The sequence below is a fragment of the Thermobia domestica genome, chromosome 1, assembly GCF_964235325.1.
Source record: "Thermobia domestica chromosome 1, izTheDome1.hap1.1, whole genome shotgun sequence".
In the NCBI taxonomy this organism is placed as follows: Eukaryota; Metazoa; Arthropoda; class Insecta; order Zygentoma; family Lepismatidae; genus Thermobia; species Thermobia domestica.
Window position 1 is genome coordinate 371,228,156 of NC_137454.1, and position 19,045 is coordinate 371,247,200.

The following is a 19,045-nucleotide window of genomic DNA, read 5'->3' on the forward strand; positions in this document are numbered from 1 at the left end:
ATCATGTTTCAGTCATAACTCGGGAATACTTGGCTGGTTTTAGAGGAGTTTCTAATTTGAACTCCGCCGCAAAATCAATAACTTAAGCCCGACAGTCTAAGAATCATCTAGAGTTGAGTCCATGAATTAGCTTGAATTGAATCCCTGCTAAAACAAGTTACAAACATACAAACAGAAATTTCCTTCTTGCATGACCTTATAGCAACAGTTAAAATTGTGCTAGGTATATAACTGAATCATCTAGGTTTGGTTTAAAACTTTAATGAATATCTAAACCACTTGGTAAAAATTAGGTCTGTTCTGAACAAATCTCAACATTTGAAAGAAAATAAAAAAAAATTAAAAAAATAAAAAATTAAAAAAATAGCATACGGCACACAGAAATGTAAACTTTAAAAAATATCCACTAGCCAGCCGATATTTTGTTCTGAATACAATTTTTCCTAGTAAAAATCTTCTTTCTCTGGAGATTCGTAATTTGCCTGTATATAATTGAAATAAAATATCAATGTTGTTATAGGTATGTGCATTTTTTTTTTTTTTAATTCACTTTCCAACAAAAAGCAACTGTTTCTTAACTGTGTTATTCCATTGTTTTTCAATCCCATCTCTGAAATATATATTGTAACTACTAAACTACTGTAATACTGTATTGAAAAGTTTTAAAATACTTCCGATATATGTATTTGAAGGATTTGCTGCTCAGCAAATTCCACGAAGTCAACTCATAGGTCATATTCTAACGCCTCCTTTGGACGACGCATACACTACAAAATTAATACATTTTACCACTTTATCGAATTAGATTTAAAGTATGCTATTTATCCATTTAAACTCGAAGATAAAAATAAATAAATAAATAAATAAATAAAATTCTTTTGTACGAATGGCCTCACTTATAACATACACTGTCTGTATTCCCTTCTGTATTTCACCTAATTTGCCATCCAACTAAATATCGATTTGCTAATCCCCAGCTCATAAACACATCTAACATCTACAACTTGTTTCGTCTATGTTTGTTATTGACTAGTAAAGTTCATATCATAAGAGAAATAAAATAAGGTTTTAGAATGGGGTTTAGATATTTATTATTCATTGATAATCCTCTGATATGGGTTTGGGGTTGTTCGGCTAGAATGAAGAAATACGCCAATTCATCCTTAATATCAGCAATATCATACTCAGCTTCCCCAAAAACTCATGGAGAGGGTAAGGAGCTAATCATTACGCTATCAATTCTTAGTCCTTTAATAATTTGCTTTCCTGTAATTTTTTGGAAATTGCAAAGACAGGGGAGTCAGTACTCTCTCTACTCTGACCCCGTATTCCTTACTTTCAAAGACTGTTTCCCCGACTCAAGGAACAGTCTGGTCTACCCTTGACTGAAGCCTCTTTAAGCAGAGCCTTCCAATTTAGGAACTATCAGCCTTCTCTCCTGGCCTAGATTTTAAATTTGTCCTTGCATTCAACGCTAAAGGAAGAAAAATAAACGGCTCACTTTCATACTTTCTTACATGAAAGTTGCAATGACAAATCAAATGCACAGTTCAAGCACCTATTTATCCTAGTCTGCTTCATAATCACGGAACTAATCACAACTGGATTCTTCTACAAAAAATCCTCTACCACTAGGAGCGATTCAGAAACCTAAACCTGCCCAGTTATTCTCTCTCTTTCTCTGACAGATCTCATGAAACAGCTCACCTGCCATCTCTTCTAAACAAAACTAAAAATCCATTTGTCTGCTCTCAGACGTAGAATTTTTAACAAAGTAAATAAACAACAACAACCTAGGATCCTAACCTGGGTTTTCCTAACTTACGGCCGAAGCTCAATTACTCCAGCGGGAAAAACTGAAATTGCAAGGAACCTAAGTATCCGAATACAACCCAGTATCAACGCTAAGGGAAACATATTGCAACTATGTATTGCAATATCTGGCTGACCCGTCATCACACAAGACCAACTGGCGGCATTAGCCCCTCCTCTATAGACACAGAGAAGAACAATAGAACAGCTTGCCCTTATATACGTTCCGTCCTGTGAAAAATTCTCTTCGAAGAAAAAAATTGCTAATAGAAGAAAAGAGAAGGGACAGCGGACAAAAGAACGGCATTCCATTCTTAGCATCGAAACGGGTCTGGAAAAAAAATTAGCAATTGAATAACTAGAGAATTTATCCAACTGAAGAGAATATAAATTGCGTATATATCTAAAGTGGGATTAATCTCTAATATATATATACAGAAATTTACAGTACAATATAATTCGTAATCTAAATAAATATCATAACCATAACTTAATACTTATGAATATCAATTACCAGTATATGAATAAATAAATACCAGGTCTGGATTTTTAAGCTTGTTAAATTAAACATGAGTTACACATAATATTAATATTCAAATCAGCATATGCATATATATAAAAATATAAAATAGCAAGATTAAGAATGACACCTTGCAAACTTTGAAGTCTTCGGAATAATACTGGAGAATTATAATATTGATCGAAGAGTAACTCCATCTTGTAATTAGATGCGGCAACTTTCATGTGAAATATATTGCATTTTATTGAAAAAGTATCAAGTCTAATGTATTATCATTACTGTCATAATTCTTGTTATCTTCTTATGTTTAATTAACTAATGATACTGCATCCTGTTTCTGGAAGAGATTGAACGCTGATGTAATTAATTACTGTAAATAGTGAATTCTATATCATAAATAGGCGCAAAAGATTTACAAATGCAAATAAAATATAATTAACTAATAGCCATACCTGCATTAATAAATGCCGCCGCCATGCAACATAATCCACTAATAAATAAAGAAGAACAAAGAGCCATTCTTCGTCCAAATTTATTCATAATGAACCATGCATAGGAATAGCCTGGTATCTCCACTAAACAGACTAATATGAAATTTAGGTACTTGTTTCCACGTATCACTGTTGCATTCATGGATAATCCATAATAAACAAATGAATTTACAGTCCTAGAAATATAAAAAGAAATAATTATTTCTAAGACTTTTGTTACACGTATCACAAAATACAATCTTATTTTTCTTTGAAAGTTATATTCTTAACTTTGGAAATGAAATTACGGGTAAAAGTTAAAATTGGAAGATTATGAAGGTAGGTAGAGTTACTGTCCACAACTACTAGTAATGCCAAATTATTATACTTTATATCAAAGTACAGGAAAGGGGATAATAGATTAACTGGCAGCATTTCCGTCCTTTAGTTTCCAAAAAAAGTAACTATCGGGAAGTTTTACGCAGCTTATGTTGAAAGCATCTATCTAGTGTTAGTGATTAAAGTAAAATTTCGAAACAAAATATTTTTCCTAGAAATAGGCGCTTTCCTCTTACACATATTGGCTCACCTGGCAATTGCCGAGTAGCCGGGTGGACCAGCCCTTCCCTTGCTGTTAAAATTGAATTATTAGAAGAATTGGATTTTTTAGGGAATCGGGAGCTGTTAGAATTGAATTTATTTGAAAAACTAGTTTCTTTAGAGAATCGGGGGCTTTAGAATTGAATTTATTAGAAGAATTGGATTTTCTTAGAGAATTGAGAGCTGTTAGAATTGAATTTATTAGAAGAACTAGATTCTTTAGAGAATCAGGGGCTGTTAGAATGAATGCATTGAAGCATTGGGTTCTTTAGAGAATCGGGAGCTTTTACTACAAATTATCAGAACATTAAGTTATGTAAGAAGGAGCACAAGTAGGCATGTTCTATATCATTCACAAAGCTTACATGAGTTAATATCGATGAGCATTCTATCTCTGAAGCGTTACCACTGGGTAAGTTAGCCTGCATTCTGACTTTTTACAACAATTTAGACGTGTATTTAGGTAAGAAAATTTTAACTGAACGTCAAGTGTGATACCTAGGTCTTTAATAATGCTTATTTTCTTTATTTGTACACCATTGACCTCATATTTACTGACATAATATTGAGTTTTATTGGTGTATGTCAAAAATTTTGTTTTCTTATCATTAATTTTTAATTAATTGTTTTCTAATAATTAATTTGATTTTTTTCTGAAAAAATCATTTAAAAATAAAGAAAATAAGAAGAGGCCCAAGGGCGATCCTTGCGGTATTCCATTTTTTACATAGTCTACATTACAATGTACAGGTCCAATTTTAACTTTGTATATTCTGTTTGACAGATAGCTTTCAAACCAACGAATATACAAAGGTGACAAACCAATATTTGATAACTTGCTAATGAGATACTTATGACTGACAGAATCAAAAGCTTTTGAAATATCTATGTATATTGCATCGACTTGCAATTTATTTTTCAGTGCGTGATAGGTAAAGTCTGTAAAATGAATTAGATTTGCTACAATTGACTTGCCCTTATAAAAACAATGTTGAGATTGATATGTGTTAATGAACAGTTAGTTCAAATATCTTCAAGAATGCATTCACAAGAGTTATTGGCCTAGCATTCTTCTATCACCTGATTTATATATCGGAACAACACATACTTGCTTCCATATTGTAGGATATACGCCTGTACGTAATGAAACGTTAAATATATTTGCCAAACTAGTTGAAAGTTCAGTTGCGCAAGCTTTTATTACATAATAAGGAATATTATCTGGACCTGGAGTAGTGTTCGGTTTAATTAGTTTAATTGCTTCTATTACATCTAATTCAATAACGGTAGGAATTCCGATTAGGACACTATTACTAACGATATTCTTAGGCAATACCTCTTGGCCTAAGTTAAAAGCTTCATAAAATACACTCTTAAATGATTCAGCAATTTCGACAGTGTCTTGGATTAGCATACCATTATAATTTATTTGCTTTGGTACTTGTTCACAGTCAGACGTTTTAAAAATGTTCCAAAAATATGAACTGTTCTTACAAATACTATTTTCTATGCTTCAACAGTAATATTTCCTTGCTTCAATGTATTTCTTTTTTTACAATTTTCCTTACATCTGAGTATCTCTGATACCATATGTCATCATTTGTTCTTTTGGCTTTAACAAAATATTTAGGTTTTTTTTTTTTTAAAGTGCTTTTAGTTCTTGCGTCATCCATGGAACCTTATATTTTTGTTTACAAATAACTGACTTCTTAGTTACATGCTCATTTAATAGAGAATAAATTAAATTATATAAATGGTCAGTAGCTTCATTGACACTGTTACTGCAACAATTTATTACGTTAATTTCCCTAATGCCCTTGTAGATACCCAGGAAATTTGCTTGTTTAAAGATATATATCATACTGAGGAACTCGACCATATTTGCCAATACCTATAATTTTCTACTCAAACATAAATGGGGGATGGAAGCCATCGACTTTCGTCAGTGGTGGGATGTCAAAATGCATAAAACTGTTATTTATATTTATCAGCATCAAATTTAATACTCTTCTGGGATTACTATGATCATATGATTTGTTTTCTCTGGTTTAAATTTAAAATATTGCTTAATTCAAATATTTTTACTGCTTTTTTTCTTTGAATAATAATTGTCAGTTGATATGTTACCTGAAATCCAACCTCCTAAAATAATTACATTAAAATCTTTTCGTCAATATAAAAGAACATAGCCAGTCACAGTAATTACTTTAAAATCTTGAAGTAACATGTCAGGAGGGAAATAATCTAAACATAAAATCAATGCAGTACTGTCAGGAATTAAAATTTTTGCTATAATAATGTCTAAGCATTCGTCAGGGGGATTAAAGATTTCGTAAGAATATTCATTTTTTTATTAAAAGTAAACACCCACCGCCTTTAGGTTTGTTTGTGAGGGTTAGATTTCTGTCTTTTCGTATCACACTATAGTTTCTGGAGATTTGAAAAAGATAACAGTTTTCTTTATTATACCACGTTTCTGTTATGCAGTAAAAATCACAGTTCTCACAGTTTATTTCGTTTCTAAATTCTTTTTCTTTTGCGTTCAAACCATTAGAATTTTGATAGTATAGTTGTAAATATCTCGTATCCATTGATAATGCATTAGTTACCTGTTGTTGCTCTCTTCCATTCCGATCGCTTGCTGACATGGGTACCACTATTTCATTCTTCAAAAGTCCCATGAACCTTGTAAACAATACTCTTTTGGGCCACATATCCGAGTTGCACACAGTATCAAAGTGTTTTTCTTGCACTCTGACATTAAAGAATGAATAACTGTTGTGTTTTATCTTTAATTTGGCACACTTTACAATCTTAATATTTGCACTATCTTTAATAAATGCACTAAGCTCATCACACGAAACACTAGGGTCAAGTCGAATCACAAACACTGCGGATATACGAGGTGTTTTTGTTTTTATTTATTTATTTACCTTTAGCTCTTTCCCTGCATTAGATTCGAGCTTCTTACAGGTTCGCGTGATTCATGGTTTGTTACGTTTCCTGTCTGTTTTGCTGGATTAATACGCCTGTTGGCTTACAACCTTCCATTCACTATTGTTTGCATATTTTTGTAACTCGCTCCGATGGCGTGTGCTTCGCTTCATTGGCCTTGACATTGTTTTCATTCGAGCACCCTTGCACCATAACACGGTCAGGGTGGGTGGTCTATTTACAACTTCTACAAATGTCGTAACTCTGTTCTCACTACTTGCTCTCACTTATTCGTTTAATTTGATGTTTTCTTCCTTTACAGATATTAATTCGGCTTTCAATGCCTCGTACTTGTCACTTATTTCCTGTAATATAGATATTACATGGTCTAACTTTTCATTCAGTACAGTACAGCATGGAAAATCTTTTGAGTTGTTATTTGAACAGTTAGTATTTGAGGATTTGCTTTGTTCATGATCCAAAACTTCTTCATCACCAGAATCACCACCATAATTGTCTATTTGATCAATACCTATGGAACTTTCATGCTTCCTCAACGTAGGAGTGACTGCCGTGTTGTCGTCAAGTTGCCTTATGCAGTTTTGACATTTATATGTTGAAATACCTTTTTCCGAATACATTTCGTATTCAACACGTCCGAACTTCAGACAGTTCTTTACATGATATCTATTGTTGCATAGACAGCATGCTAAAATTAGTTGTTTTCCAAAAAATGGCCTACGACACAGACCACACGTGTCGTCAGTTGGCGTCATTTTGAATAATAGTCAGTATTATAGTGATAATAAAAATATTATTATATTACCTTAATAATAATAATAATAATAATAATAATAATAATAATAATAATAATAATAATAATAATAATAATAATAATAATAATAATAATAGTAATAATAATAATAATAGTGGTGGTAGTAGTAGTAAAGGTTTCTACTACACACACAATTTCTAAGAATAACTTCTATCGTTTTTAAGACATTCGTAACCTGTTGACTGCCATGAGTAGGTTCTGCTTGTAATAATATGAGGCAAATTATTACTAAAACACACATACAAAAAAAGGAAGAAATGTATTTAAGTGTTCCAAAATAAAATTCAAAACTATAGAAGTAACCGCTAGTAAGTAATTTAAATTTGAGACTCATTTTTTTGGATAAATTTATAAAAGGAGACCATGAAGCACGTACGAGACATCCCAGGCTTTCCCTGTAATATTTATTTTCTACATCGAAACACATTTATGAATACAATCAATCAATACAACTTAATGACATCTAATCGAAAGAGTTATTGAAGTGGAACTCAAACTGAGTATCACAGCCTTTCGAATTAAAATACTATTTCCGGATCTCACTACAGTCAACTTGTTAAACAAATTTTCCTAAGCTACTATATATACAGAAAGAATATCTAAGTGGGTATCAAAATTTCTTCTGTTTTTGCATACTTTTCCGTTAGCTTTCTCTCGCCAAAATAAAATCTCTGACTTTTCAAGTTTGTGGAAAATATTGACCATGTGTATCAAAAACGATATGGAACTTTTAATGCATATATATTCAATTAAGAACATATAACATCTATATATATATATATTCCCTAAGTTCGTTATATTATAATTTCTGGAAGTAATTAAAACGTAGTTTACTCACTAAATGTTCAATGATAACACTCAAGATAAACTATATTTAAACTGATGTATTTTCCGAAGATTTTCTGCATTTACCTTCCTATTTTTCACAAAATTATTTTTTTATAATTGAAAATACATCATTATCATTGGCTTCTTTACGTATTATATCAGAACTATGTAGAAAAACATGTTTATACATGTCTGGCCATAAAACTCTTAACAAGTGAAATGTCCAGGTCTGGCCATAAAGAAAAATGAGAATATACGATACAGACTGTTGTCCATATTAACATATATTTATAAATGTTATCGTTATAAACAGCAAACTATGAATTGCTATAAATCATTAATTGTTACTTACCAATTTATGATCATATTGCCTATTCTCAACAAAAGACGTTTATGCTTGAATATTAAAAGAATTCCCATTGCATTCTCACTTTTCTTCTCTTTTATTGGTATATTAGGTCTCTGAAATAAAATGGAAAATACAGAAAACATGTTATTGTAAACCTACAAATACTACACAAATCAGTTAGTACCAGCCGCCAAGGGGGATAGTTACCACTGTTTCATAATCATCTTAATTATAAAGGACGCAACTTTTGAAATACCCGCCATTTCTATTCTAGTAAGTTGGCAGCACTGAACGTTACACGATTTTCATCTATTGTCTTTGTGGTTAGTAGTCACGGAGCGCCCTATAGCGCATGATTGTCATTTGTTTTGTATACAGGTAGGAATGGAGCGTTTCACGACGGAACGGCGTGTTGTCGTAGTGAAAGCTTATTACAAATGTGGTGAATGTTGTGCACAAATTGTTTACAAGTTCCGTGAAATGTTTGATCTACGTAATGCACCAGACAGTGGCGGCGTTTGGACGTTAAAAGTGGGGGGGACAAGATATGATCTGAATATTTGTGTATCAACCTTAATTTCCTTGGTTTTCTAACATTTTGTTTGCCGAAAGGTTGTATAACTAATAGGATACTATCTTTTTCAGTTAAAGTACCGTATATAGTATTTCATATTTTATTAAGTAAATTGACAAGAGCAACAGAAGTAGGTACTAGCTCTTTGTACTCTTAAACAACGAAGGTGTAAGAAGATATTTGATTCTTTGCTCACGAATATCTTAAAATTCTGTCTGGAAAATTGTGTGATCAGATTAGTTAATAACAAATTTGCAAAACAAATAAACAGAAAAGATAATATTAATCATAGTAATGAATAATGAGGCTTGTTTTGTAGAAGTTACATTGAAACTGGGAATTAATAAACAACTTAATTATTAATTTCACACATGCTATTAAATATATGTTATTACTCTTAGAAAATGAAAGACAATGAATACTACAACCATATGCTACATTTAAAGAAATATTTACTTTTGCAGCTTCCCGAAACATGTTTGTTGCCATTAGGTACAGTTTTCACTTTCTTGTAATACATCAAAACACAATATTTAGAATCACTCCACACTCCAGTTATACAAAATAATCCTAAAACACTAGAATTCACTGAATTTAATTGTATATACACTCATATACCCCTAAACACACTACTTCACTCGTATACATTGCAAAACAATCGAAAAGGTAGAAGTTGTTTCATATTAGTCCCTTTTTAATCAATATTCTTGACTATTAGAAAGAAGAAAAGACATTTTAGGAACTGTCAATTTTTGTGCAATTAAAGAATAACTTGTGACAAACTTCTTTTTTGCGAAATGTTTTCTCAATTAGTTTCAAAGCGGCTGACTAATATATCGAGCCCTTGTAAGAAGTGAAAGTATGCAGGAATTGTTGTGCTCCAATGGGTTAATTTTTGGGGTTATTTTCGGTGGCAATTAAAACCCAATTCCTGTAGCTTTCTTAACGCAATGGGAAGAAACCAATACGCACTCACGCAACGGCAAATATATGGCACCATTTTTTCTATGAACCAGTAATACATACAAAAACTTTACATTTCCAAATGAAACTATATACCTTAATGGGCTACTTTAAAAAAGTGGAGGGCAACTGCCCCCCTTTGCCCCCCTTCCCTAATCGCCGCCCATGGCACCAGATAAGTCAACTGTGATGAGACTGATTGCTAAATTTGAGAAAACCGATTTGGTTGTGGATATTAGACCTCCGGGTCGTCCTGCGGAAAACATCTTCAAAGATGACGCCGGAAACGCATTAACAGTGAACGGCGATCACTACTGCAATATGTTAAGAGAGTTTTTGTGGTCTGAACTGGATCGTATGAATGTTGAGGAAGTATGGTTTCAACAAGACGGCACAACCTGTCCACACATCGATTACAACAATGAACTTGTTACGAGGGAAGTTCCCTGGCCAGGTAATTTCAAGCAACGGTGACGTAAATTGGCCACTCAAATCTTGTAATTTGATACCATGTGATTTTTTTCCGAGGGGATATTTGAAATCTTGTGTGTACGCCAACAAATCATGATCACTTCCAGAGCTCAAAGCGGAGATTCAGCGCAGAACTAGAGGTGTAAGTATACCGAAAAGTTATGGAAATTTCATCGAAAGTGTGCCTGCAGAGTCATTGTGGTAATTTGAGTAATATGATATGTCATACATAATCACAGGAGCAAACACTGAAAAAATATGTAAATTAGTTAATTTCATCAATAAATTTGTATGTTATTATACACTCAAAAGTTGAGTTCTTTATAAGACACCTGTTATATTGGATTTAAAAGAATATATTATGTAATGTACTATAAATTTAACCTCCAGTAATTGGAGAAACACTTCTTTGTTGGAGGAAATAAGTAAACTCTATGCATGCCATTAAATCCGAAGGACTGTGACCGGCGAATAGGCTTCTATTTCGAGTCACGTGTGGTCACCACATATGTTCCCTCTGCCATTATGACTTTCTAGAACGTTGTTCGTTACTTCTTAGTTCAAAGTAGTTTCCCAGTGAAGGCTGAAAATTTTGTTTTTACCCGCCGCTCAGAAGAGAATTCGAAACCAATTTCAAGGAAATATACATGCTAACAAATTAATTTCATGTTAGCATTGATTTCATATAAAACTACACTTCATAGTATAAGTTTACTAGTTGCGGAGAAAAGTTGTTCTTCATTGATTTTTAAATAAATCTTTTTTAAAAAAATTGTTTTTAAAATTGTTTCGCTCATAACTCGGGAACGAAAAGATTGCAGCCCACAATATTTTATAAGTTTGTATAACAGGTCAAGGGCTACCACTATGCCAAGTTTGATCGAAATCGAATGAATTAGGTTTAAGTCGTACGATTAGTACGATATACACTGGTTCTTTTATCGTAATCTAAATTTGAGGCACATTGAAATAATACACACTTCATTCGGCCGCTTTTACTTTCCTTTATTTATATCTATCTTGTTATTTTGTCGTCCCTGACGAAACTACATTTTTTCATCATTCTATTTTATTTGTATCATATATAGTTACCTGGTTGTCCTGCTAACCACGTATTGACAATCTCATTATTATTTATTTTGACATCTGAATATCTTTTTGTATATTTGACAATTATATATTTATAACTAACTTCTTCTTCGAAATAACCTGGGTTAGTACATATAAAGAAATACTCATTGCCCCAAAAATATAAGTATATACAACGTACCGTTGTACGACATACAGTTCTCTATTCTTCAGAAAAAAAAAATAATAAGGAACGAAATGTACTAAACTCATTTATATAATTGAAGATAAGGTACAAATTTTGATTGCGAAATGCAAGTATTCTCTCACTATCTAAAGCAAAATAGTTTTTTCTCAAATACAATGCAATTTTTTTGTTCAATAATTCAAGGTTTGTCCCGTAACTTTAAGGGGACTGATACTAATGCACATAATAATTGAAGCGCTTAGAGGATAAAGGTGTTATGTTAATTTTTTGAAACGTTGTATTTTGGCGGTTGTTGCATGTTATGAAAAAAAAAGTCAGATATTAAATGTTTGAGTGGAACAAGAGTTGATAGCACTGATAAGTTTGTAACAGTGCCATCTTGCGACTGAAGTCAAAATCTTCTGCGTGAAATTCGGTGGGTACGAATTGCGTCAGAATTCAGGGAAAATTGGAACTGGTCGAACCCTTCTTGACCTAGTGTTGTAAATGTTATAATAACATAGTATTGTATATTCATGATCATCAGTTGAAAACAACCATTATTTGTGATATCGAGAATGTACTCAATGTTATATCATCTAAATTTGGTGAATCTGTTCTATGATTTTGATTATTTAACTGTAACTAAAGCTTTTGATTCTGTTGAAATAGACCGCCATTGAATTTAAATGAACCAATATATCCTGAAGGTTTAAGTGTGATGAGGGTCTACTCATTATTCCAGCTTTTGACTAAATTGTAGATATTCTGATATTAAAAAGATTCCAAGGATAGAAATCAGTACTAGAATTTGTTAAAATTAATAATACCTGAAATTATATTGATTATAGCTTTAAAGCTCATAGGGTAGTTGATTACTGAGTTCCGTTATTTTGATTGTTAATTTTCTTGTATTTGGTTGTAGTGTTTAATAATAATATTCGAATATATAATTATTTAAAATTATATTCACGCAACTTGTTATTCAACCTTACGAAAATTAGAATTTTAGATAATTGTGAATATTAGAGTATCTTGTGTATGGGATTGAGAGCTGGAAACAATATACAGTGGAGTCTCGTTAATTCGAACTTGGATAATTCGAAATATTGGATAATTCGAACAGAAGTCCACTCCCCTTGAAAATGTATTGAAAACAATACAGTGGAGTCTCGTTAATTCGAACTTGGATAATTCGAACAGAAGTCCATTCCCCTTGAAAACTGTATTGAAAACAATAGTAAAAAATCATGGATAAATCGAACTTTTGAACCTATGTTTTGGATAATTCGAAGTAAATACAGTTGAAAATTTTTAATGTTGGACAGATGTAAACAGAGAAATACAGTTTTAACGTGTTTTCAGTTATCCAGATGCAGCCATAGGGAAGAGTAATACAAAAGATAAATAGAAAATCTATGTAATGTTAAAGATGAAGGTGAGTTGGGGAAGAAGTAAAGATAGAGAACGTGTGCCAATCTCATCTTGTTTCAGAATTGGTTGAAAATTTAAGATGAATTATTGATAAAGTCAACCAAATGTTATTAATTTATTGATCGTACAAAAACAATCAAATTTAAGCAAATGAGGTTTACGACTTCTTAAAAGTGAGAACAAAATATTCAAATTGTTACTGATGTTTAATTGTTTGGGCTATTCAATGCATGTTCTAGTGTTGTACGTAAATGTATTTCCCATTGTACACGTAGTTTGAATTATGTGGAGTCAATGTCGTTTGTTAGTTTGCGGTATTCGATCACGCAAATAATAAGCTGATTTAAAGGTAAAGTCTACACCATATGAATATGTTTCTGATGCACAGTACTTTGGTTTATTTGTTGTTATATATGTGAAAATGAATGTTGTTGGATAATTCGAATTTTGGATAATTCGAAGTTTTTTCATGTCCCCTTGGACTTCGAATTAAAGAGAGTCCACTGTATTTAAACCGCCATTGCAGATTAATGCATTTATTAAAAAATTAGTTGTTTGTAACAGTTTATATTTGCAATATCTATATGCTGATTTACTCTCTAACTACTATTAATTGGAGGTGGCGTTTTGTGACCCTGACCAGTGACGATGCTTAATTATTACTCTAATATTTTTTAAATACGCACGTTACACAGTTAATGCACGTGTTATATGTTAGCCATGCTAAGTAACACATAATTTAGTGAGTCCTCGTCTGCGTGAAAAGATTTAGGAACGATGAAGGCGGTATGTTAACGGACAAAGTTGTGAAAGTCAATTTTTCACAAATCTGCAATTTGTTAAATACCACCTTTATCCTCTAATCGCTTCATTATGGAAGCATTTCTGAAATAAAGAACTGCAAGGAATCCGAGGAAACGGAAGAAACCGGAGAGAAACCATAACAATGATGTTGGTTACCATAGAGCTCACATAGCCTTGATTACCCTTTTGCTAGGCAATCAATCATTACGATTATATTTTTGATATATTGCAATCTTGCTTGTTGTTTATAATTTTTCTGAAAACATTGATCACAAAATAAATAAATAATGCCATAACAGAAAGATACCAGTTCTGTTATTTTAGCAAGAAATATATAGTGCGAAAAGTTGCTTACCTCTCTAAGGCATGAAGGCGTGAATGTTTTATTCATTTTCGCAATTTTTTCCACAATTCTTTGAGCTTTTGCATTTTCTCCTTTCGATAGTAGCCATCTAATAGATTCAACTATAGCCCTAAAATAAATTTAACAATTAATTTATTACATCATTAATACTATTGAATCTTTATATCCTAGTGAAAGAAATGTATCTTTAGCATGTTTTACACAAATAAAAGTTATCCATCTGGTTTTTCAAGATGTATCTTCAAGTTTATATAAGCTGCATGCTTCAAATGCTGTTTGCCATTACATTATTAGGCTTCTTGATCCTAATACGCTAATAGATTTATTTATTTATTTATTGTGACTTCTTTTACGTGGCGAAGTTAAGGCTCTGCAGCCGTCTCCGAGCACTTAACCCACGTTCATACATTGTTTTTCAAAACATTAATACACAAAATATATGAACAATTACAAAAGAAAGGGATTTGAATAGCATAAATATGAATATGCTACTTAAGTAAAGAAAATAGTTGAATACTACCAAACATAAAATGGAATAAAATACAAAAGAAGAAACAGACAAAAGACATCTCCGCCATCAACAATAAAAATAACATAGATAAACATGAATTAAATATTGTATATAGCAGTACTAGAAATATATATATATATATATATATATATATATATATATATATATATATATATATATATATATATATATATATATATATATATATATATATATAGGGTGGTAGGTAAATCCACCGACAAACTTGGGGAGGCGATTCCTTATACGAAATGAAAGAAAAAAGGTTCTAATAAACATGGATCGAAAAACGTCTCCTTTCAGAGTTATGAACTACCGAAAATTTGAAATATCACATTTCAAAACATCCTGACTTAGAAACGATAGAGTCTATCCCAAGCGGTTTAAGGAATTACACAGGAACTGGTATACGCTCTATCTAAATATCGATGTTTCAGAATTCACCGGTACTTAAAGGAGTATTCCTATACTACAACTGTCTTTTTACAGTTCCTTTCACCGATAACGGAGGATGGTAAAACATGGATATTTAGATAGAGAACATACTAGTTCCTGTGTAATTCCTTAAACCGCTTGGGATAGGTCCTATCGTTTCTAAGTTAGGAAGTTTTGAAAAATGATGTTTCGAATTTTCATAACTCTGAAAGGAGGCATTTTTCGGCCCATGTTTATTAGAACTTTTTTCTTCCATTTCGTATAAGGAATCGCCTCCCAAAGTTTGTTGGTGGAGTTACCTACCACCCTGTATATATATATATATATATATATATATATATATATATATATATATATATATATATATATATATATATATATATATATATATATATATAATGTAAAAATTAACAAGGGTTATTCATTAGGTGTGTGTTCATTTATGGATAATCAATAAACTGGTTAAGGCTGGAAAGACGAAGATGCCTCTCTAATATCTTTATCCTTGCTTGAGAGAAGGGAATTCATAGATTTTCAACGAACTTAAAAGGTTCGTTATTGAATTCTCTATGTCTGTGTGCGTGTGTCTATTATTTGCAATTTTTTTTTTTTTTTTTTTTTTTCAATTTTCAGCTCTCAATTCGATGGAGCATCAAAAACTATATTAAAGAAGTGGTAGAATTTTTCGCATCACTCTTACCGTTCATAAGATATTGGCCAAAAAAAGTTCCGATTTCGGGAGATTTAAGAAGTGATATCTCGGGAACAGTAAGTCATAGAGAGATGATATTGGTGTCGATGATTCAGTTTTGAGCCCTCTATTTGATAGAGCATCAAAAGCTATCTGAAAGAAGTGATGGAACTTTTCGTGTCACTCTTACCGTCCCCGAGATATTGGACAAAAAAGTTCCGATTAATTATTTTTAAAGTTCGTTCTGGCAATGCTTTTCGAGTATTCTCAACTAGTTTAAAATTGGCAAATGTTGAAACATTATGAATTAATTAAGGTAAACTGTTCCAGAGGCGTGTAGTACTTACTGTGAAGAATTTCGAGTATGAATCCGAATTATGACTGAGTACGGATAGTAAGAAATTCTCTCGTGATCTAGTGCTTGTATTATGAAAATCCGATACATATAAGAATCTACGTGCTAGATACGATGGTTCTGACGTAGTAAGTATTTTGTATACGACGGTAACGTTATGTAAATTTATTATTTCTACTAAAACAAGCCATGTCAGATTTTATAAAATGATATGAGATGTTCACTGTAATTTAAATTTTAAAAAAATCGAATGCGAGAATTTTGCAATATTTTTGCAAATCTTTAATATGAGAATAGGCTGAGCCGTAGTAGTCAAGATGTGAAAACATGAGTATATTGACAAGTTTGGTTTTTAGAGATATCGGTAAGACCACCGATATCGAATAGATTTGGAAAGCAACAGTGTATAATCTTATAGATACGTTCTATATCAGTATTCGCCTAGTGAAATGAATGGGGGAGGGGGAAATAAAGAGGAAAAGGATTCCCTAAGCAAAAATAGAACAAACATAAAATAAGCTAAAAAATTTTAGAATTCATATTTTTACTTACAATGAGCTAAAATACTGTTTTTATCTACTCATAACTTTCAAACATTTTCTGATTAAGTAAAAATATGACTCTCATAGAAACTAATATTAACATTATGTAATAGTCATCACAAACACATCAAGTACAAAAAAGAAATTAATTAATTTATTTAACGTAAAGTAAATGTTTGCCTGATTGGTATAATTTACTTTCTCAATTTATTATACTTAATATATTATTGTACATACAGTATATGATAATTTTGATATACGAGGGCTGTCCACAAAGTATCAGACGTTTTGGCCTATCGCGGCAGTGGGCGGGGCTAGAGTCGCCATCTTGGTGTCAGAATGTTGGCACACTCAGTACCCATCCAACTGTGTTAGCGTGAGGACTATGACGCTCTTACTGTGCTTTCTGTGATGTGTTACAATGTACGCTGCAAAAGAAAATCCCGCCTCTTGTGAGGTGCGTGCTGTGATTATTTTGTTGTTGTTGTTGTTGTTGGCAAAAAGCCACAAGCCAATTGAAATCCATCGACCACAACAACTCACGTCCACACACGGCAAAGCGTCCAACTTTTGGATGGTTTTAGATGCGAGGTGTTCGATCACCCACCATACAGCGCAGATTTGGCGCCGAGTGACTACCACCTCCTTCTAGCGATGAAGACATGGATCGGTACACAACGCTTTGATATTGACGCCGAACTGCATGCCGGTGTAAGCCAGTGGTTGAAATTGCAGGCGACAAATTTCTACCGTGACGATATTGAAAGACTTGTGCCATAGTATGATAAGTGCCTTAATTTGTAAGGCGATTATGTGGAAAAATACCTTAGGAATCTACCTTTCAAATATATATATATATATCACAAATTGGTTTGTTCATTCTGATTTTTTTTTTTTTCCAAAACATCTGTTACTTTCTGGACAGTTTTTGAGTGATAAATTTCGATTTTATCATATGATTCTTAAAAGTTATATGCGTTAATGAAAAACAAAATTTTCTATTTCTTAGAGTCTTCTCAGATTAAAAGCGTAGATTCTAAGATTTTAATATATTTTATTTGACCTTTCTAGTTTATAATATCTTGCAACTTTTTGTATTCTTTAAATCTTGTAAAGATACCCCGTTAGATTTAGCTCATTTCCTCATTAATACTTGAGCTCGTGTTGAAGGTAAAATTTACAACCTTGAAATAAATTTTCGTAAATTTAACATTTTAATTCACTGATTTCTGTATTACCATAAGAGACACTCAATTATAGAAGGTTAATTTAACGATAGGAAGAGAGTAAAAAAGAGAAAAATGTGTTACGAAATTTAATCCCAACAGACATAATAGGTTAATAGAAGAATGATAGAAATGTATAATAAATCGGGTCTTTCCGAAGCTAATTATTTGGGAGAATGTTGAAAAGCTATAATTAAACTATGAACTAGCTGGAGCCACTGAACACAGTTAAAGGCTGTATGAAGGACACAGTATCATAATTTAAATAATAATAATTTTAAAAAATCAATATATGCTTAATATTCAATTTTTCGACTCACAAAGAATAACATACACTTGAATTTGTTTTTATAAGTCACATTTATATTACCTCCTAACTGAACATTTTGGGATTAGTGTATTCAACTATCATTTGTGTTAAACATCGTTAATATATTCATTCGTTTCGAATATAGTTTTGTCAAATTTAATCTACAAAATTTATTCATGCCGTAAGTGCTTAAATGTCTTTTTTTCAGAAATCATATATATACGAGGAGCAGTCAGAAAGTTGCCGGAATCTTGTTGCAGTTCTTTATTACCATAATATAAATACGCATTTACATATCGCCTTCAAAATAGGTACCTTCGGAACATACGCATTTGCTCCACCGCTCCTATTACTGAAAACACCAACAAAACTCCTCTTTTGGAATCTTGTAAAATTTAGCCGTCACGTTGGTTTCGATCACTTCTGCGGTGGCGAAACGACTACTTTCTCTCTCTCTCTCTCTCTCTCTCTCTCTCTCTCTCTCTCTCTCTTTTTTTTTTTTTTTTTTAAGTTTTGGGAGGAGCCAAATATTTGATGGTGCTAAACTGTCTTTAAGGCTATGAAGATCTCTGAAGCATATTACCCCAAATAACACTTAAACTTGATGTTTGTGCGTCGCTCGAACTGTGACATTGCGCCAGTAATCGTTTACACACTCGTTTATCTACACAACTTGTACACTAGCTATTAGACCCTATTCACAATTGAAAAATTCATAATTAGACAAACTAAGATTGTATTGTA

General features: G+C 32.1%; 1 protein-coding gene across 2 annotated transcripts in view; it reads right to left on the bottom strand.

Annotated features, from left to right (window-relative positions):
• The window catches only part of LOC145664325 (organic cation transporter protein-like), an 81,555-nt gene that overhangs the window by 10,864 nt on the left and 51,646 nt on the right, over positions 1-19,045 (bottom strand). For both annotated transcript variants that reach the window (XM_081730900.1, XM_081730911.1), the window contains exons 7-9: positions 14,205-14,322; positions 8,352-8,461; positions 2,785-2,999 (exon numbers count right to left, since the gene is read on the bottom strand). In XM_081730900.1, the coding sequence (XP_081587026.1) occupies positions 2,785-2,999; positions 8,352-8,461; positions 14,205-14,322 (443 nt within the window). The remainder of the gene's footprint in view (positions 1-2,784; positions 3,000-8,351; positions 8,462-14,204; positions 14,323-19,045) is intronic.